Genomic DNA, 21,246 nt, shown 5'->3' with positions numbered 1-21,246 from the left:
AAGAGGAGAGGAAAGTCAGCAGGGGATCCAATGATATTATGTAATGAAGGAGGAGACCGCTGAGGAAGAGGAGGAAGAGGAGGAAGAGGAGGAAGAGGAGAAAGAGGAGAAAGAGGAGAAAGAGGAGGCAGAGGAGGAAGGGGAGGAAGAGGAAGAAGAGGAGGAAGAGGAGGAAGAGGAAAAAGAGGAGGAAGAGGAGGAAAAGGAGGAAAAGGAGAAAGAGGAGAAAGAGGAGGAAGAGGAGGAAACGGAGAAAGAGGAGAAAGAGGAGAAAGAGGAGGAAGAGGAGGAAAAGGAGGAAAAGGAGAAAGAGGAGAAAGAGGAGGAAGAGGAGGAAACGGAGAAAGAGGAGAAAGAGGAGAAAGAGGAGAGGAAAGTCAGCAGGGGATCCAATGATATGTAATGAAGCAGGAGACCGCTGAGGAAGAGGAGGAAGAGGAGGAAGATGACTAAGAGGACGAAGAGGAGGAAGAGGAGGAAGAGGAGGAAGAGGAGGAATAGGAGGAAGAGGAGGAAGAGGAGAAAGAGGAGAAAGAGGAGAGGAAAGTCAGCAGGGGATCCAATGATATTATGTAATGAAGCAGGAGACCGCTGAGGAAGAGGAGGCAAAGGAGAAAGAGGAGGAAGAGGACGAAGAGCAGGAAGAGGAGGAGGAGGAGAAAGAGGAAGAAGAGGAGGCAGAGGAGGAAGAGGAGAAAGAGGAGAAAGAAGAGAAAGAAAAGGAAGAGGAGGAAGAGGAGTAAGAGGATGAAGAGAAGGAAGAGGAGGAAGAGGAGGAAGAGGAGGAAGAGGAGAAAGAGGAGGAAGAGGAACAAAAGGAGGAAGAGGAGGAAGAGGAGGAAGAGGAGGAAGAGGAACAAAAGGAGGAAGAGGAGGAAGAGGAGCAAGAGGAGGAAGAGGAGGAAGTGGAGAAAGAGGAGAAAGAGGAGAAAGAGAAGGAAGAGGAGGAAGAGGAGGAAGAGGAACAAAAGGAGGAAGAGGAGGAAGAGGAGCAAGAGGAGGAAGAGGAGGAAGTGGAGAAAGAGGAGGAAGAGGAGGAAGAGGAGGAAGAGGAGGAAGAGGAGCCACCACTTGACTTCAACCAGTTCCTCTTTTGAGCTTTTACTTTGAAGCTTTTCTCTAAACATTTAAAACCTTCAGCTCGTCCACCTGAAGCAGCATCTTCATCAAACTGAGGAGGAGGAGAAGGTTTCTTCAGCCTGAACAACAGCTCATCTGTTAAATGTTTCTGATTGGAGGTAATTTCACAGTTAATCACTGAGCTAAACCAATCAGGACCAGTTCTGTGGGGAGCTGAATGACCAATAAGCTGCCTGAACAGAGAGCTGCGTTTTATAAAAGCTTTTCATTGGACTGACATGAAATTAACTTTAATCTTTTTAATCTCTGGCATCAACAGGATCCCAACAGAACCACTGAGCAGGTTCCTGAGACCTGGAGGAACAATGGGACTCGGACCAACAGGGAACCCATTCAATCCTGGTCCTGGACATCGGGGGGGGTAGATTCTCTCTTTTTGCCACCGTTTGTTTTATCATGATAATTTATAACATTTATCCCTCCCTGGTTTCATCTCGGTGCTGAATTATAATTGGAACTTTTCTCCACTGAAAACAACTGAGCAGATTTCCATGAAACCTGAGGGAAGGAGGTCGTTAGCGTCCGAGAGGAACTCATCAGATCCTGGATCAGATTCTGATCAGGGGACGGATCCAGAGAAGTTCTCTAACAAACATCTATGAGTGATTTGAAACCGATTGAATTCAAAGAGACTGTTTCTCCTGTTTGTTAATAGATACAAGGAAACAGTTTCTCTCAGTATTAATGAATATGAATATTGAGTTTCATCTCGGTTTGGACCTGAACTGGACGAAGGTCTTGATTGAACCTTCGCCTCCGCTGCAGCTTCTGATGTTTCCCTCCCTCTCTCTCTCTCTTTCTGATGCAGGTCTCCCTTCCTCTCTCTCTCTCTGATACAGGTCTCCCTCCCTCTCTCTCTTTCTGATGCAGGTCTCCCTCCCTCTCTCTCTCTCTGATACAGGTCTCCCTCCCTCTCTCTCTCTCTGATGCAGGTCTCCCTCCCTCTCTCTCTCTCTGATGCAGGTCTCCCTCCCTCTCTCTCTCTCTCTGATGCAGGTCTCCCTCCCTCTCTCTCTCTCTTTCTGATGCAGGTCTCCCTCCCTCTCTCTCTCTCTGATACAGGTCTCCCTCCCTCTCTCTCTCTCTGATGCAGGTCTCCCTCCCTCTCTCTCTCTCTGATACAGGTCTCCCTCCCTCTCTCTCTCTCTCTGATGCAGGTCTCCCTCCCTCTCTCTCTCTCTGATGCAGGTCTACCTCCCTCTCTCTCTCTCTGATACAGGTCTCCCTCCCTCTCTCTCTCTCTCTGATACAGGTCTCCCTCCCTCTCTCTCTCTCTGATACAGGTCTCCCTCCCTCCTTCTCTCTCTCTGATACAGGTCTCCCTCCCTCTCTCTCTCTCTCTCTCTGATACAGGTCTCCCTCCCTCTCTCTCTCTCTGATACAGGTCTCCCTCCCTCTCTCTCTCTCTCTCTCTGATACAGGTCTCCCTCCCTCTCTCTCTCTCTGATACAGGTCTCCCTCCCTCTCTCTCTCTCTCTCTCTGATACAGGTCTCCCTCTCTCTCTCTCTCTGATGCAGGTCTCCCTCCCTCTCTCTCTCTCTCATGCAGGTCTCCCTCCCCCCTGCAGCTTCAAAGGCCTCCCCCGAGACTCGGACGCTGCCCAGCTCATATGTAAATGGATCCAAATTAGAAAGCAACAGAACCAGATGAAAAGAGTCAAAAGCATCACGCCTGTAGAAGCAGGACTCACAAGCACCTGAGTGTCAGAGCAGAGCCTGGAGCCGGGGGGGGAAACCACGCGTCCACCGGGGAGTCGGCTCCGTCTCTCATTATTTTCAAAGCACAGGACGCAGCATGGCGTGTTCCTGACGGCGTCGGGAGCTTCACGAGTTTCCTGCTCTCGACCCGTGGAGCATTAAACATTTAATACGTGTCAAGCTTTTAGCAAAAGTGCAGCACGCTCCGATTGAGTTTTCAATTGTCACCGTGCAGCAGCAACAACTCAGAAGATGCTGTTATTACAGTTTGTCTTCCTCCAGCGTTTGAGGAGGAACAAAGTCAAAGTGAATAATGTGCATTTTAGATATTTAAGAAGCACAAAGTGGTTTTAATAACCTTGCAGATTTTTTTGGGGTCTGTTTGATTCATGAAGGATATAAAATATTAACTCTCAGTGAGGAAATCACGATATCAACTGTTAGAAAAGTTAAAAATCAAATGAGCAGCATCTATCATCTCCTGGATGAGTTTAGTTTTTTCACTGGTTTCTCTCCCTCCGAGGAAAGAGGGGCGGGGCGAAGGAAGTGAAGAAGAAGAGGAAGAGAGGAAGTGACCAAGCAAGAAATCGATTGATATAGTGATATACATCCCACCTGTAGGGGGCGACGTGAGCCCAGAGAGCGCTTTAAGAAGTGCGTTGATCTGAACTCTTCATCCGTTCTTCACTGTGTTTCTGGTTCTTGTCTCTTCATCTTCCTCCTGTTTATTCCTCCGTCACTTCTTTACAGTTTCTCCGCCCCTCCCTCTCCCAGTGTGACTCCCCCCCCCCCCACAGACCCCTCCCGGCTCTGTCAGCTTGGCGGTGGCGACATGCACGCCACACAGAAAGGTCAACCTGGATTAGACCTTTTGGAGCTGCCTGCAGACGCCTGCTGTGAACTCCCATCGGCCCGCGGGGCTCCTCCGTGACAGCAGGGGGGGGGCTTCAGGATCCACAGGAGGTTCCAACACACACCTCCTCCGCCCACACACACACACACACACACACAGACACACACCCTGACTCCTAACACCACCTCTGCCGCAGCCCGAGGGAGCGTCAGCACGACTCCTCATGAGAGTGTTACATCACTTTGTGCTGTTGCTCCACTTTGTGCTGACCTGTGTCTGGGAGTAGGTGTTGCTCTCCTCGAAATATCAGAACAAATCTCCAAAATGTCACCAGGAACAGAACCAGAGAACAATCCATAAACTTTAAAATAAAAACGTCTTGTTCTCTTGGACACAATTTACTGAACCAACGAACCTGCTGAGCATCATCAGGATGAAGAACAATAACAGAGATTATTAAAATGAATGTGCAGCCACGTTCAAGGCTCTGCTCGTATCCTGTCTTTTGTGATAATGTTTGGATTCATTAACGATTGTTAAGTTGTTGTTTTGTGGCTTTAATTTCAGGATGGGACACGTTTGATTCCTCTAATGAACTAAATGAGACTCGCTCGGTCAGTTTCCTTTCTGCTGCTCTAATTAGAGCTCGTTTGCTGGAAAGTGTCAGAATGAGAAAAACTAATGAGCAGAATATTTCATCACCAACTCTGACGAGACTGATGTCGTCTCAGTGGGAACACACTTTCATTCTGTGTGGAAGTAAATTGTCAAATAAAAACACAATAACGTCGAGGACAATGTAAAAAACTGGGAAAGCAGCTTTGCAGGATTCAACAGATATTTAATCCAGAAGAAGAAACTGACACAATCGGATGTGTTGAATCAATTAATGGATCAAATTATTGATATTTAATGTGTAGATTAAAAGTTTATGATGTCTGTTGTGTGTCTGTTCATTTGTCCTACACCTCACCAGTCATGAAGAACTACGTGTGCATGTGTGTGTGTGAGTGTACGTGCACGTTAGCACGGTTTGCAAAACCTGCATCAAAACCATAAACTAAAAATACTTCCTGCCTATTTCAACCATCAGACACAGCACCAGGGGAATTCAGTCTGTAAACATCCCATAATAACCTCTGCTATTTCCTCTCAGCATCCGTCCTCTCCTCCAAACGGCTAATTCTGGGGAAGCGGCAACAAAAACGTCAATTTAGCAAAGAGGCGAAGAGAGACTCCACTTCAGTGGCTGGAAATGTACGTGTCATTGATTTCCTCTCAGCCCACAGACCCCCCCCCCCCCCCATCCATCGCTGAGCGGCGGCGAGAGGCCGAGAGGCCGAGAGGCACCTGAACCGAGACGCTGTGATAAATGATGGATACTGAACACGAGGCAGCTCTCAGCCTGATGGAGAACAGGAGGACGGAGAAGCCACCAAAACAAACAGCAGGTTCAACGCTGAATGTTTAACTGACACACGTGAGGATGATAATCTGAGTGAATCCAGAGAAAAAGGAAATCCCTGTCTCACCAGCGTGTCGTCCCCAATAGGATCAACTTCATGAATCTACTGGAGACATATAAATGGACCATTACCACACCCGCCAAGTTTCAGGAAAATAGGAACAATAGTTTTTGTGTAAACCAGTTGAACAACACCTGCAATGACTCTGTGGCAGAGGTAATAAGCACAAAGTGTAAAGACCAAGAATCAAATGTGGGAAGACGTGACCCTTCATGATGCACCAGGAGATTTATAAACTGACTTTTCATTGGTCGCTGGGAGAATAATCCTTCAACTGTTTAAATCTGCTTGTTACCAGTTCCTTTATCAGACCTTCCCAGTTTGTGTATCAGAGGTTTTGTGTTGGTGGAGATGTTTTTCCAGACAAGAATAAACGGAGGGAGGTGTGGGATCAGCTTCTGGCACGAAAACACACAAGATGTGGAAAACTCAGCTGCTGGCAGTTTAAATACTGGTTTCACTATTAATACAACTCAAAGACACACAAGCAGCACAATGCACGTGAACACACCCCCACACCCACACAATGGTTTGTGTGTGTTCACGTGCGTGTGAAGTGTGATTTCCACAAACAGTGAAAAACACGCCCACTCAGATTAAACACTGGAACGTGAACAAACAGAGAAACGTTGTCCAATATTAGCAGATATCACCTGTTGCCCCCCCACCCACACACACGCACACCCAGACACCCACACACACACACACACACACACACACACACACACACACACACACACACATTCAGTGGACGGCTCCTTCCTCTCAGACTCAGGTCTAATTAATTCAGCAGGAAACCAAGTGGAAAATCAGCTCTAATGGACCTGAGGCCTTATTGATATAACTCCTGGATGTCTGACGGGTGTAAACAGCCGTGAAACTGATCCTGAACCAGTTTGTCTCATTACAGAAAATCACCCAGAAATCTAAAAATGGCAGAATTATCCTAAGCAGTATTATCTCCGAGTAATTAGACACCAGAGTTCCTCAGGATTCACACAAGAAACACCTCGTTCCTGTATTAGTGTGAAAGTCAAACAGCTGACGGATCATAAATCCACCGGCCACATCAGAAAGCATCTGAAGAACCAGCATCAGGCTCTGGATCCTCTGATGTTTAAACATGCACACGACCTCAGAGACATTGGGGGGGGGACTGCTGGAGGATTTCAATAATGAATTTCAAGCTATTACAGCAGGAGCCAACTGGGAATGAACCATTTTCTCTCCACGTTCAGAAACTACCATCCGTCGTCTTAGCCAGAATAAATAAAACTATAAATCTATGAGCTTAATGACTATTAGCTGCAGAAAGCCCCTGGATCAAATAACCCCATTGCCCCCCCCCCCCTGTGGTTTAGAATGCAAACCATGGATTAACTGTAAGGTTTAAATACGAGTGTAAAATACAGCTTTACTTTCTCTGTGATTTCCAGTTTCCAGAGATACATGTAAGTGGTGGCTTGTGCACGTGACCTGCAGAAGATCTGAAGACGACCCCTGCATCATATAAGTCACAACCTTTTGGTTCCATAAAGTTTTTACCATCCATACAGACGTCATAGTTTAAGCTGCTGCTGCTGTTTCTACTCGTGAGCAGCATCAATGCAGTTCTCTCAGATGTTTAAACTTCTCTTTCTCTCCCTCAACCGCTAATATTTAATAATAAAATGACGATGCAGGATTTTGTGATAATACAGGAAATGTATTAAAACAAAATATAGGCGACACAATGTCTGTTAACCTAGTTTAAGCTCCGACACTTCACAGGCTGTGTAAACTTTTTAACCTTGAGACCCAGGACCCAGGAGAGTTCCAGAGAGTTTCCTCCGAATGGGTTCAAATCCTTGTCACTTCCCCTTTTGAGCATTTTTCACCTTCATCTCAAAAACGTCCCAAACACAAACATACCTCATCCACGTTCTCGAAGGCGTTGATGATGTCATAGGGCAGGCAGGACAGCAGGTCGATGACGAACCAGGTCTTCAGGTAGTTCATGCGGATGAGCTTGGGATCGGAGATGACTTCTCCACCGGGCCCCACGAAGGTGGTGTGGAAGTTGAGGACGATGTCCACCAGGAAGATGACGTCCACCACGCTGTCCAGCACCAGCCACACGATGTTGTTCTGCTTGGTCTTGAAGGAGACGTTGTAGGGCACCATGATGGCCGTGTAGAAGGTGAGGATGAGGATGACCCAGTCCCAGGTGGTCTTGAAGGTGCAGTAGTGGAGGATGATGTGCGGCGGCGTCTTCGGCGCCTCCTGCTTGTACTGAGGGAGGATGTCCGAGTTGAGCTGCAGCACCTGGAGACGAGACACAGCGGGTAACTCACTCACTTTGTTTTCTTTTAGAGCACAAGAGTTACATTCCACTATTAATGTACGCGTAGAAATATGATGCCTTTGTGTTTTTGCACATTAAACCCCAAAAAGTTGTTGTACTGTTTGTTAAAAAACGTACGAGATCTCTCAGTTGGTGTTTTGGCCCCTTGCTGCATTGTGTAACTGTGTGCGACACTATTTGCCGCATGCTTGTGTCACGTCCATAAAGTCGTTACCGTCCACGCAGACAGTCAGACCTCATTGTTTCAGCTGAGTGGCATCAATGAAATTCTCTCTCTCTCACAAGAACTTTGAGCTGTTGAGCCTGAGAGGGAAGTTGGTTGGCGTGCGAGTTCCCCTCACTCATAACCTCATAACTCATAACTCATAACTCATAACCTCATAACTCATAACCTCATAACTCATAACCTCATAACCTCATAACCTCATAACTCATAACCTCATAACTCATAACCTCATAACCTCATAACCTCATAACTCATAACTCATAACCTCATAACTCATAACCTCATAACCTCATAACCTCATAACTCATAACCTGCCACCAGGTTTCATGTTAATCCGTCCAGCAGCTTTTGCATATTTGCATAAAGACGTCAGACGCAGCTGTTCCAGACTGTGACGTGAAGCGTATGTGAAAATATTAAACATAGATTTCCTCCACATGAACGTCAACAAGCTTCCATTTGAAAGTTTGCGTATCATAACAGGCTCCTCCCCTTCTCTCCTCTCCTTCCTTCCTTCCCTACATTAACACTTCTTTCCTCCTGCTTCCTCACTTAATCCATCACTTTCTCTTTCCTCTCTTCTTCAACCCTCTCTCTCTCTCTTTGCTTGTTCCTGCTCCCTCTCTCATTTCACTGATACCACTCTCCACTCGCTCCTCCCTTCAGACCCCCCTGACACGCAGACTCCTCCCTTCAGACCCCCCTGACACGCAGACTCCTCCCTTCAGACCTCCCTGACACGCAGACTCCTCCCTTCAGACCCCCCTGACACGCAGACTCCTCCCTTCAGACCTCCCTGACACGCAGACTCCTCCCTTCAGACCCCCCTGACACGCAGACTCCTCCCTTCAGACCTCCCTGACACGCAGACTCCTCCCTCGACTCCTGCGACCAAACTCAAACTAATTCTGACTCGAGATGAAACACGGAACTCAAACCTTCATGAATAAAACCGGTGTGAGGCGGAGGCTCCTGCAGGACGAGGCACGAGTCCACGTCTCCCCAGCAGTCACAATCATTCAGAGTGTCCCCGGTTCCCTGTCTCTCTACCCAGCATGCATTGCTAATGGCCACCTGCAGTCCACGGAGCGGAGAGAGGATCGGTGTCAAACAGCTGCAGATCCCGAGGGAGCGAGTGAGTGGAGGACGGACGTATTGAGGACGAGAGAGAAACTGTCTCCACATATTCATCCATGAGTCTGTGTTGCTGCTTTAACGCTGATGAATGTGGATCATGTGTCATATGAGGCTGAAGTGTCTCTTAGCTACAAACAAATTCAATCTAAGGCCTTTTCGTACAGAACTTCAACAGCAAGACCGAGTCTGATGACGCCGTGAAACAGTGAGGGATCATGGCAGTTGTTCTCTTGTGCTTGTGTGTGTGTTTGTGTGTGTGTGTGTGTGTGTGTGCTCCTGCTCACCTCCACCAGTCTGGACTGCTTGTGGCTGACCTCGTGGTGGCTGATGGGCGCCAGCTGCTGCAGCGTGTTGCGGTTGTTGGTCAGCGCTCGGGTCAGCCGCGCGAACTTGGTCCATCCTGCAGAGATCACACATCGATCAGAAACTCAAACGGCTGAGGTCTCGGCCTGAAGCTCGTATATTTACAGTGCGCCCGACATGACGTGAGAGCAGCAGGAGCCCGAAGCTCCGAGCGTCCTGGAACACGAGAGAGAATCCAGCGGCTGCAGGGTTCGAGCCCCGCGGACGTCCAGCGAGCTGCGACCTCTACGAGGAGGCTGAAGGACAAAGTCTCCTTCTGGGGATCAACAGCAGTGAAACGCAGCATATGTGTTTTTAATACATGTGATGAAAACCAGTCTGAGTAGGAGTTGCCCTTTCTCTAACCGTGTCCCAGTTTGTGTTTACAACCTGCACCAGTTGCATACTAATCTTTGAACAGTCACAATGAGTCAGCTGGGCTCACTGGTGCTTTTCTGTTTGGAACCAGCTTCACATGAGGAAGACAAAAGAGGTTAAACAATTCTGAAACACAAATCTCGCCATCTTGCATCATTTCGAGATTGTGCCGGTGTTCGTGAAGCAGACTGCAGCCAGCCAGCAGGGGGCGAGCAAGGTGTTTTCTCTCTGGCTCATAAAATCCTCTCTAAATGACGGAGGAGCATTAAATCCAAGAACCAGGAAACTGGCCAGCAGCTTGGATCGAGTCTTCACCGGGGCCGTTTGGTTTTAGCGCCCGTCTCTGCAGCGACAACAATCAAACTACTTTATACAACAATTATCCTTTTAATTAGACATTGGTAATGTAGGCATATGATTACTGTGACTTTTCATAATGCGGATTATTAATAGCGTGGCATCAAAGTTCATCAGCTCGCCAAGACTCACGAAATTGCTGTAACTTCCGTGTTCATGGGTGCATCTCCCTCAAACTATATGTGTGTAGCAACAGCCCCCCCCCCCTGCAGACATTCAGATGGTTTTAAGGAATGGGCGTGGCAAAATAACTGACTAGCACCCCCTAAAGGGCAGCCCTGGAAATACGATTGGCCGACATCTACTAAAATCGATAGGAACATGTGTCTTTTCATAACAAAGAAATAAGTCTCTTGGATTGATATGCTAGAACAAACAGGGAACCCGCCATTTTGACTTTAGTTCCCGTTATCCACATTTGTACTTTGACGAACTTGTCGTACGGCTTTCATCAGATCAACTTCAACTTCTGGGAGTGTCATCTAAACTAGACGGAGATATAAACTACCTCTGTGGATTTCATTTCATCACACGGTGATTACACGCCATCAAAACACGAGCTTCTGTATCTCTGGCCTATTTGGTCCAATCGGGTCCAAACTAGACATGTAAGACAAGAGTCCTGTCCTGAAGACATCTACACAGACAACATGACTTAAAATCACAGCGCCACCTGCTGGCTACAGGAAGTGACATTTTCTGACCACGCTGCCACTGAATTGGACCGGGGGGGTGATTCCCTGCGCTCCGACCGCTCTGCTCTAAAAACAAAAACAAATGTTGGTGAGGGCAGAGAGCAGCAGCCGGGCGTCACACATTCCGCTCGACCCCCATTGACGGGACCCCCCCCCCCGGCCAGGCCCTTTTCATTCCCTGTTCAAATGGAGGCAGATTCAACTCTGGACTTTGCAACACTTCGGATGAACATCTCCACGTGGTGCGTTCAGGGTTTCCTCGGAGCGCTCGGCTCCCCTCGAGGGACCCGCTGCACACAGGCTGTTGTGTAACTTATTGTGCGTCTTGATCTTCAGACTCTTTTGTGTGATGTTCAGTACGATAACACTGACAGTGTGCAGCCACAGATAACAAGCCTCGCTGCTCTGAGAGCAAACTGGAGCGTTTCTTTCTCCACTTCCGTCCCCGGAGGAAACGTGCTGCGCTCGAGCTTCTGCAACTCGCAGTGGACTCTGGATCGCAAACAGCCGAGAGTCACGAGCGCCCCAGAGACCCACTGTCAGTGAACCCCCCTCCTCTCAAGCACTGACGCACTGTGAAAGATAAACACCAGAACGATTCCTCAGTTACATTTTCTTACAAGGCTGATTTCATTGAACAGCTGTAGTGACTGTGGTCCCCTGAGGTCACGGGCTGTGGGGAGCTACAGCGTAATTAGCAGGTTTTTTAAAACCACGAGTAAAGTGAGACGAGGAGTTAACCATCATGTTCATCAGGCTCATCTCGCCAAATGACACCTTTCCATCGCAGCCAATCAGAGCACAGAGCCGATAAAAACTCATTAAGTCATTAATGAGGATTTCATCCACTCCTCCAGCAGAGGGTTCATGATTTCTGATCAGATTGGATCATAATTAGTTGTTTGATGATCTGAAAACAGTGTGAAACTCTGAAGCCGACTCATCAATGGACATCGAAGACAACAAATGACGTCAAAAGTACCAGACTGTGAATCTGGAGCCTGTTTCCTGTGCAGAGTGGAGACGTGTCGTCCATCTTTGTTTCCCGTCTTCCAGGAGCACTGAGGTCGCGGCTGGACGACCTGTGTGAGCACATTGTCCTCCAGGGCTTCTCCTTGTCATGTGGTATTATCCCATTTACCTGAGCAAAGGTTTTGAGTGCTATTTCTATACTGGCCGTACACTGGCTGCATAATTCACTCTACAGCATGTATGCATTATACAGGAGTACAATGCCACACTGTGTTCGGGAATAATAAAAACCCAGGACCACTTTCATCACGAGGTTAAAATGGAGGAATTTGTCTCGGTGGCACTTCTGTGGAACCTGCAGGACGAGTAACTGGGTCCTCTTCCCCCCAGTTCCCCTGAAGATGCATCGCTGCGTGTTCATCAGACTGGAGCACAAAGGAACTGGGAGTTTAGAAAAAAAGGGGCTGAGCTAAAAATAGCAGCAGGAGCAGAACTGGTACCAGCACGGAGGATTGTGGACGGAGATTCTCATCTGCAGCTCGACTCCGAGGACGAGCTGCAGAACACAGAGGTTTGTCCTCCGGTCAGAAGACGGACAAACATCGGACTCGGTTCTAAAGGCGTCTCTGCTGTGATGGAGAGAATCAAACTATTAAATATCACAATGATCCTGTGACTTATTGATTCTTACTTGTTACTGCATCGGGGTTTTGGTCACGTTGCTTAAACCTTTTAGTTGTTAAATGTATTTGATAAACTCACAAACCACAGTGTGTGTCTGTGTGTGTGTGTGTGTGTATGTGTGTTATCACATGGACACAGATGTTTGGTTGAATTAATTCCAGAGGTTCATTAACTTGTCGCACAAAAGGCTGATTTACTGTCTGCGTTGAACACAACAGCTGCAGCTCACACGTTTTATTATTTATGACCAAAACCATCACACCCTCTACCAGCCGCTCTGTTTCTGTGTAAGCTGTTTGTGTCCGGCTCACGTTGATTATGTGTGTTGTGTCATATTCTTACTGTTCCTCACGAAACATCTGGATATTTTATCAGAGCAAACATTTTGTATTTGAGCCTCTCGTCCACAAACAGCTTCAGTAAAGTCACTAAAACAAAGAAGCTGCAGGTTTTTCAAAGGAAACGATGACGTCACGGTTTCTTTGTTGCTTTGTGCGATGAGCAGAAACAACAACAACAACAACAACAACAACACTGTTTCTCCACGTTTGGTTTGCACCGATGTTCCTTTGTTCTTCTCTCAGGGTTCGTAGTCGTTTGTCCTTTGATGCTTCTTCTCAACCAACGGCTTATTGACGAAGGCAAACTACAACTGTACCGATCAAACCTGGTGGACAGAAGGTGTGAGAGGAGCCTGAGGCTGAGGTCACAACATCTGGGAAGCGTTTCCAGATGCTGACGAAGCAAACGCTGAAGAAAACAACCGCACAGCTTTCACTTCTCTGCCCCGACTCCCGTTCAGCTTTCACAACAGAAGCAGAGACAGACCTGGTGTCGGATCGTCTGAGAGATTTAATCCAGTCCAGTCCATTTTCGTTACATTTCCGGAAAATGTCCGGAAAATTCCCATGGGAATATTAAGCTCAAATCAGCCTATGACAAAACAAAATGTTTATATTTATGTCTGTATATGACAAGGTAAATACAGTTAGTATAAATTACCTACACAATTTCCAGTTTATTCCCGTATATTCCCGTTAATTCCCATGGAAAGTTTCCAACTTCGAATATTCCCGGAATTTTTCAACCCTAATCCAGAGAAATAATTTACAGGAGCGCCGCCTCAAGTCGGAGAGACAGGGACATTTTGTGTGTAAACCGTGTCCTGTGCTCGCCTGGTGACACACATCACCGTCACAGGAAGAGGAGGAGCATGTGGTGAAAATAAGAATTTGAGGATCTTCAGCAGACGAGCGTCTCTCCTCTCATGGGGCTGACGCTGACGTGCTGAGCAGCCGGAGCATCCAGAGCAGCCGGGGACGGAGCCCAGAGCGAGAGCTGGTCCGGGGTGCCAGCGTACTCAGCTGCATGCAGGGCCTGCAGCGACGAATCCCCCCCCACACACACACACAAATGGCCTCTCGGGGGGGGGGGGGGGGGGGGGGGGGGGTGGAAGAGCAGCTCACACTGCGCTGCTCTGTGACACGGTACAGTAACGCTGCAGCTGCTCTGCACTGAGACACACTGTAGTGACGGGGCCTGCGTCAGTCAAACCCCCCCCCCCAAAAACAAAAACATTCTCTGTGATTGGATGAGATTTTCACAACTGACTCGAGTAAAAATTTTTGCAAAGCGTGAAAGAGAGCAAGAGAAGATTCATTAAAAATGAAATCCTGAGGAATCATTTTTATGAAAAGGTTTCGACTGCAGCTTCAGACGTCGACTCGATCATGTGACACCATCAGCTCCCATCAAGCTCTGACTGAATAAACACCACGCGACAACATGGCATGTGTGCACGTGTTTACATCTGTGTGTGTATGTGTGTCTGTGTGTGTGTGTGTGTGGGAGTAGGGTGGGGGTTCCTTGTCAAAGGGCAAACACGCCCACTCAGCGACGCCGGGAGCGGCTCTGAGGGCAGGAAGCTGACACTGTGCATCAGTCAGGGAGCAGAGCCGCCTCCCACATCTCCCATGATCCTCAGCAACCTCCTGGAACGCCACCCGACAGCTCGACACGTTCTCACAGAACCCGACTCGCTCTCATCCGTCAGCAAAGAGACGTTCGTAGGAAGCAAAGGTGTCGAGAGACGGGGACGGGGACAAAGTAAAGATAACTTAAAAAGGAGATGGACGGGAGAATCAATAAGGAGGAAATAAAGATGAGGACAAGAAGGACGAGAAGGTGGAAGAAGTGAGAGTGAGAGAAAGAGAGGAGGACAGAACAGAAGATAAACAAACAAGTAAGAATCGTTGAAAAGAAACGAAGGATGAAGGAGGAAGAACAAAACAGCACGAGGACAAGAAGAGAAGAGGAGAATGACAAGTGGAGGAAGAAGGTGAAGAGGAAGGTGAGGGAGGAAATCAAACCAAAGGAAATAAAGGGAGGAGAGGAAGAGGAGGAGGCTGCAGGAGGATGAAGAAACCTACAGACATGAACTCATCAGGTTCACCTCCTCCTCTGCTCTTTACTGTCCAACAACAAACCGTGACTCTAACGAGGACGACAACACACAACTCAGACAATCAGCTTCTCAAACCCAGCTTCACGTCCACACGTCTCCTCACGTCCACACGTCTCCTCACGTCCACTGCCAATCCTCCAGCAGCAGCAGCCGTCCTCCTGAGGGACACTCACCTTTAGTGGTCTCGTCCTCGATGGGCTGCTTGAAGACGGTGATGTCCTTGAAGGTGCAGAGGAACAGAACCACCTTGTCGTTCTCGTTCCTGATGGGAGCCACTTGCATGTAGAACCACACGGGACTTCCTGCAAAGACGTCAGGAAAGAAGTCTTAATAAGTCTTATCTCACGTGCAAGTTCAATTCCTAACTTCATAAGCACACAGGGAACTGAGATCTTCCAGAGTTTCATCCAACAACTCTGCTCAATTAACTCCTCGACCACATTTTGAAATGAGAACATTGATGATCCTGGTGAGGAACAGTTTGATCCTGCAGCTCTCAGGGTTTTAAACTCCACGTGTTCAAACTGAAACCAGTTGAAGTCCTCTCAGGGAACTCGTTGTTCTTCCTCCGACCGACTCCCTGACTCTTTATGACCTCGAGTCTTCGTCCGTCTCGTTTGTACCCGGCTCTCCGCTCGAGCCTCGCTCTCCGGATTTGTCAGTAAATTTGTGCCATTTTTAAAATTGATTCTTTCTGGTTCTCAGTGTGTTTCTGCCTCGTGCTCGTCCCTCTGCTGGTCGACCACTCCTCAGAGACACTGGGACATTTAATTGGGACATTTCTCTGTCTGCACCCTTCGTCCGTCCCGCTCCGACACGGTGGACAGAAGCTTCCGTCCTCTTCCACCCACCTCCACCTGTTGATGTTCTTGTTCTCTATATTCCCATTTATATTAGGTCGTTTGAATTTTAAAACTTATTTTACAAAGTTCACTGTGGATTAAATTGTTCGTCTTTACACGTGACGTCATTCTGCCACATGAGGACTCATGATTGGTTGATATAATGAGCTGCAAATCATCTCTCTACTGGTATTGGTTGGAAAGTTGATGCATTACTTCACTTTCCATAGTCCAATTAAAGGCTGAGATTTATTAAATATGTATAACATCATATGATGGGGAATCATCTTCTGATCAATACAAGCTTAATTATTAATAAGTATTATTATAATAATAACTATAATACCCAAGGCTTCTTTACAGAGTAAGACAAATATATTGATTGATCAAATTGTTTATCATTGTGAAGATATCCTGGAAAACGTGTTTATGACAATATCTTTCTTTGATCTTTACCTCATCATGAAGTTTGGTGAAAACTGATCCATGTGTTGTTAAATTATGTTGCACACAATCACACACACACACACACACACACACACACACACACACACACTTCCAGGGTCAACACTGGGATTCTCTGTTTCTGTCTCAGAGCTGAAGACACCTGCTGCTTCTCAAATCTGATCCAACATCTCACAAATACACAAATCCAGTTATTAATCTGTGTATTGGTCCTGGATCAGAACCAGTGAGACCAGTTTGAAGTGTTTTTAATCGTTTCCTGAAAACTGTGCAGCTCGAAGGCTCCGAGGGATAAAACCTAAAAGATCCTGTGGACCAATCACAAGCGTTCGGCTCGTTTCACACCAATCACATCGATGTGTCTCCGCACGTCCTCGCTCCCACTGCAAATTAACATGTGTGTTCACAACAACAAGTGTGATGCTGCCAGTCGGACTGCGACAGTGTGTGTGTGTGTGTGTGTGTGTGTGTGTGTGTGTGTGTGTGTGCGTGTGTGTGTGTGTGTGTGTGTGTGTGTGTGTGTGTGTGTGTGTGTGTGTGTGTGTGTGTGTGTGTGTGTGTGTGCGTGTGCGTGTGTGTGTGTGCGTGTGTGTGTGTGTGTGTGTGTGTGTGTGTGAGAGAGAGAGAGAGCGAGCAGGGCTGAGCCAATCAATGCTCTCCAGTGAAATAAGATTGTCCTCACTTGAAATAGTAAAAAGAAAAAGGAAATCGATTTGTGTTGCTCGATGTTGATGTTGTTGTTGTCGCCACAAATAAATGAGAGAATGTGAAAGTGAGTAGAAACACTGTCGTTATGAAACTGGAGCAGGTCAGAGGTCAAATTCCCTCTGTTTATAATGTGGACACGTGTCTCAGATCATCTCTAAATGTCAACCATGAAGACAGAGGACAGACGAGGGACTCACGGTTCTTCCTGTAGAGCAGGACCTCGAAGCAGTTGGACTCGTAGTTGTCGAACGTCTGCCGGACTTGGTCGATGCTCTTCTTGTCCGTCAGCTCTCCGTACATGAAGCTGGAAGAGGAGACGAGCGGGTGAGACACACACGTTTCCATCTGCACCGTGAAGTGGCCGTTAACTTGTTTTATGTTTGCGTGTCACAGAGTGAATTGATGAAGCCGCAGCTCAGATTGATCAGTGAGGGACGGATCGGGGGATCGGTGGTTGATTGGTGCTGCCTGCACTTCCTGGAAATGGTTCTAATTATTCCTCTAAAGGCCTGAGGACATTTCAATCTCTGCTAATCGCTCTGAGAGATCCGTGTGTTTCCCCACAGCCGCAGTGTGTTTGGTCTTTGTGTGGTATGGGCCCAATATTGTATTATTTGTGTGTGTGCATCGTTGTGTAACTATCTCCGTGTCTGCAGATTTCTGATTTCTGAACGTGTGAAACATCTGTAAATATTCACACAGTTCCAAAAGAAGGAAAAACCAACAAGTCATCAGTTACAACACTTTTTTTTTTATGTGGGTCTTGTGACCATTGATCCTGAGTCCCCCCCCCCTCCCCCCTCCCCCACACCACTCCCTGTTTCAGAGTGGGGGGGGGGGTTTTAGCAGGACGACTCTGCTGAGGTCCACACTCCTGCTGCCTGACAGGAGAGCGGCTCTCCAGCAGCAGACCAGGTGAGGATCATGTAAACAACTCGGCTGCTTGGTTTGAACTTTTTAATCTTTCTCTCCGGCGCGTTTCACATTTGAATAATGGATGAAAGTGAATAAAAAGAGAGAACACAGTGATTCTTTTGCAGGATAAATGGGGAACATGGTTTTAGTTTTAAAAACAATGACTCATCGCTGCTCTTGTGTGGATATGAAGACGCTGGCGCTGTAGAAATATATTGTTTTTTATAAGTTTCACTCTGACTGGAAAATTTAAACCATTAAAAACACATGAAGGGAGCTACACAAGAAATAAACCTTCAGCCGGAGAGTGTGTGCAATGGATATAAAGAGGAAATATTCAAGTACAAGATGAGAACAGTTCCATTATCGCTCCATCACCAAACTGAACTTAACAGATAAAACAAAGATGACTGCTCATCTACCAACCTGCATGTGCTGCTCTTCTGCATGACCTCGGCCCGGTGGAAGCCTGACAGCTTGCAGAATCCGTCATTGCTGTAAACTACGGGCCACTCCACGATCTGGGCGTTTCCCAGGAGGAAGCTGGTCTCTGGTGGACGGAGAGGACAGAGAGGAACATCAGCACCAAATGAGAAGAGACAGATAAAAAGGCTGCGGAGCTTCTCGGTCTCAGGGAACAGAGCGAGGTCTGGTTTCCACTCTGGGAACAGTCGGGACTCAGTGATGATGCAAGACCGAGAGAAAGAAGAGGAAAGACTGGGAACTTGGGAGAATGAAACTTTAACAATAAACCTTCAGAAAGAGGAGGATGGATCACAGCAAGAAACGAGAAGGAGACTCGAGCTCAAAACTCCACCAAGACCCGACGGTGAATCCAACCACGCTGCAGGAACCCTGATTATTCTGTGAGTAGCTTCTTATCCTTCCTCCAAGTTTCATGGAAATCTGTCCATTGGTTTCTGCGTAGTCTCATTATCTTATCACACCAGGGCCGTATCCATTCTAGGGCCGGGCTGCTCGTCTTCTTCAGGTGTTTGTCAGAGGGAATGGGACCAGTGGGCACCAGTGGGCACCAGGTGGAGACCACCCACAGAGGACCTGCTCCATGGTCACTTTTGTAAGTTGTCCACGGTTTTGTCTACTTTCGCCCTCGCTCCAGTTAGTGTAAACCAGTCCTTTCAGCTGAGGGTTGTTCCACTGGGTAGACATTGAGTTCTGCTGCTGGGAAACTAACCAACAAACCATTAAACCAACCAGAGGATGGTTATGGAAACACAACCTCCTTGGTAATGACCAGAAGAGTGCAAGCAGAGTGCAAGCAGAGTGCAAGCAGAGTGCAAGCAGTCCTAATGGAACCACATTTAAATTCACTAGATTCTGTTCTGCACCAAATATCACAAACTCAATCTCTTAACTCTGCTGGATTGTTGAAAAACATTTGATCTCACAATGTAAAAGAAAGTGGAAAAGAAATCTGGACATTCTTAACTGTAGATTTCATAATAAAGATGAAAAAAGAAAGAAGGAAGAATTGTGATATGATTTTCAACAAGAAAAAACACGAACATGGACGTGAAGAAAAACAATTATATGGATTTAAAAACCCTTTCCTCAGCCGTTCCAGCCAAAAATCCTATAAAAGTTAGATAAGTGTGATAAATTAATGAGCTGAATCATTTGGCTAATCTGCCGTTAACGTCCTCCAGCCGCTGCCAGGCCGGCTCGTGACTCCGGTGAATCCTTCATCATTCAGAGAACCTCCTGTTTGCCAAGGAACCAGTTGGCAGATAAATCTGGAACAGACAGATCCAGTAAGAGCCTGTGCACAGTTTCCCACAGTGCACTCTGCTCACAGCAGGGGGGGGGGGGGGGACATGTGCAACAGCATTTAGAGGTTCACGTTCCTCTGATGAAGACGAACAGATGAAGGTGAATGAAGAAGGTGTGTCAGCAGAGTGAAACCATCCGGCTGCAGCTGCATCGATTTCACTGATCTGAGATCTGATGATATGAAACAACAGCTGATATAATAACACGTTCTCTGTTGTATCGCTGGAAGATTTAATTCAAAGTCCGTCCAACAATCATATCCAACCAGAACCCTTTTACAGTTTTACAGTTTTACAGTTTTACAATATTTGACCAAAACCCAACCAACCACCAGAGGCTCATGTGTCCTGTCACCGTTACACAATGATCCAAAACAAATTGCACTTAACGACAACGATTTGCCTTCATCTCGCTCACTTGTGTTTTCATCCATAAAGTTTTTACCGTCCACGCAGAACTCACAGTTTCATTTTATCTTTCACCGTTTCCTCTTTGTCAAATCACATTTTACAGCAATAACACAAATTTGAATGATCCACCTGCAGCATCAGTTTCCTTTCACTGATTTAAATCCCTGGAACAAATATTCTGTTTTACTTTGAAAAGACACTTTTAACTGAATTCTCCTTTGACGTCAATGTTCTCTTCCAGTGAAACCACTAAGTGTCCTGCAACTGGCCGAGTTCCAGTCTCCTTCACTGGTTAACACAAATCCCAGGAGACTGCAGAGCACTGGGGGGGGGGGGGGGGGGGGGACAACAACAACAATGAACAACAACAACAACAACAACCACAGTATCAGCCTCATCTTCCTCTGCCTCTTCTTCCAACACTTCAGCACAGTAAGGAACTTTAAGTCCTTCAATTGGCCGGATGCTAACTGTGTAACCTTTGAAGTAAAGAGCTGACTACGAGTTAACACAACACGCTCACACTCTCACACTCTCACACTCGCACAACAACAAACAGAATCATCTTGACCTTTTCCACTTCTCCTCGTTCAACGTAATCAATAAAGAGCAAAGTGCGACCAACATGGCCGCCTGACGGGGCCGGAGCCAGGAGAAGCCTCTGATGCATCATGGGAGTTCGGGTCTCTGATCCAGAACCCACAGATGAAACTGATTCTGATTTAATCAACATGAGACGTTTTTTTAATAAACCAGTCTGACCAGATCAAAACCCTCGTTCCACGGCTGCATCCAGAGAAACTAACACATTCAGAAAACATCGATCTCATCTGGAGGCACAGAAAACTAAATTCATAACTCAGAGAATATGAAATGAACCGTACGCTGATTATTGCAGATTCAGCATTTTGTGCAGAACAGCAATTGTTATTCCGCAGTAAAAAAAAACGATTTGTCAGCAAATCAACTGAAAATTATCTGCAACATTTATGATAATTAATTTACTAATTTTAGTTACTTTTCAAATAAACGTCCAAAAATGATTTTCTGTTTTGAATCTTTGCAAACTGGGAAATCTTTTGATGTTGAACTCCGAGAAACTGAGATGAGGTTTTTTAAAGTGTCTGATTAGTTTTTCACTTTTGTATTTTAATTCTCATGCATTCATTAATTTGTTCATAAACTTTCTACATATATATTTGTTGTTGTTGTTTTTTTCTGCCATATCAGGCTCATCAAATCTGCTAGAAGAGCAAATTACTGTTGTTGTTTTATTTCTGTATTTTGTGTTCCTGTGCT

At 46.7% G+C, this 21,246-nt stretch overlaps 2 protein-coding genes across 2 annotated transcripts in view; one reads left to right on the top strand and one right to left on the bottom strand.

The window, feature by feature from the left end:
* LOC128450900 (E3 ubiquitin-protein ligase TRIM35) overlaps positions 1-21,246 on the top strand; it is a 454,970-nt gene that overhangs the window by 267,512 nt on the left and 166,212 nt on the right. The gene's annotated exons all lie outside the window — the stretch shown is intronic.
* Positions 1-21,246, bottom strand: part of kcnh5b (potassium voltage-gated channel, subfamily H (eag-related), member 5b) — a 38,671-nt gene that overhangs the window by 16,351 nt on the left and 1,074 nt on the right. The window contains exons 2-6 of the mRNA XM_053434738.1: positions 18,173-18,296; positions 17,029-17,135; positions 14,990-15,118; positions 9,209-9,324; positions 7,129-7,521 (exon numbers count right to left, since the gene is read on the bottom strand). Coding sequence (XP_053290713.1) covers positions 7,129-7,521; positions 9,209-9,324; positions 14,990-15,118; positions 17,029-17,135; positions 18,173-18,296 — 869 coding nt within the window. The remainder of the gene's footprint in view (positions 1-7,128; positions 7,522-9,208; positions 9,325-14,989; positions 15,119-17,028; positions 17,136-18,172; positions 18,297-21,246) is intronic.

Source organism: Pleuronectes platessa, chromosome 11 (assembly GCF_947347685.1).
Source record: "Pleuronectes platessa chromosome 11, fPlePla1.1, whole genome shotgun sequence".
Taxonomy (NCBI): domain Eukaryota; kingdom Metazoa; phylum Chordata; class Actinopteri; order Pleuronectiformes; family Pleuronectidae; genus Pleuronectes; species Pleuronectes platessa.
Note: the sequence above shows the minus strand (reverse complement) of the source record. Positions and strands in the feature narration are given on the sequence as shown.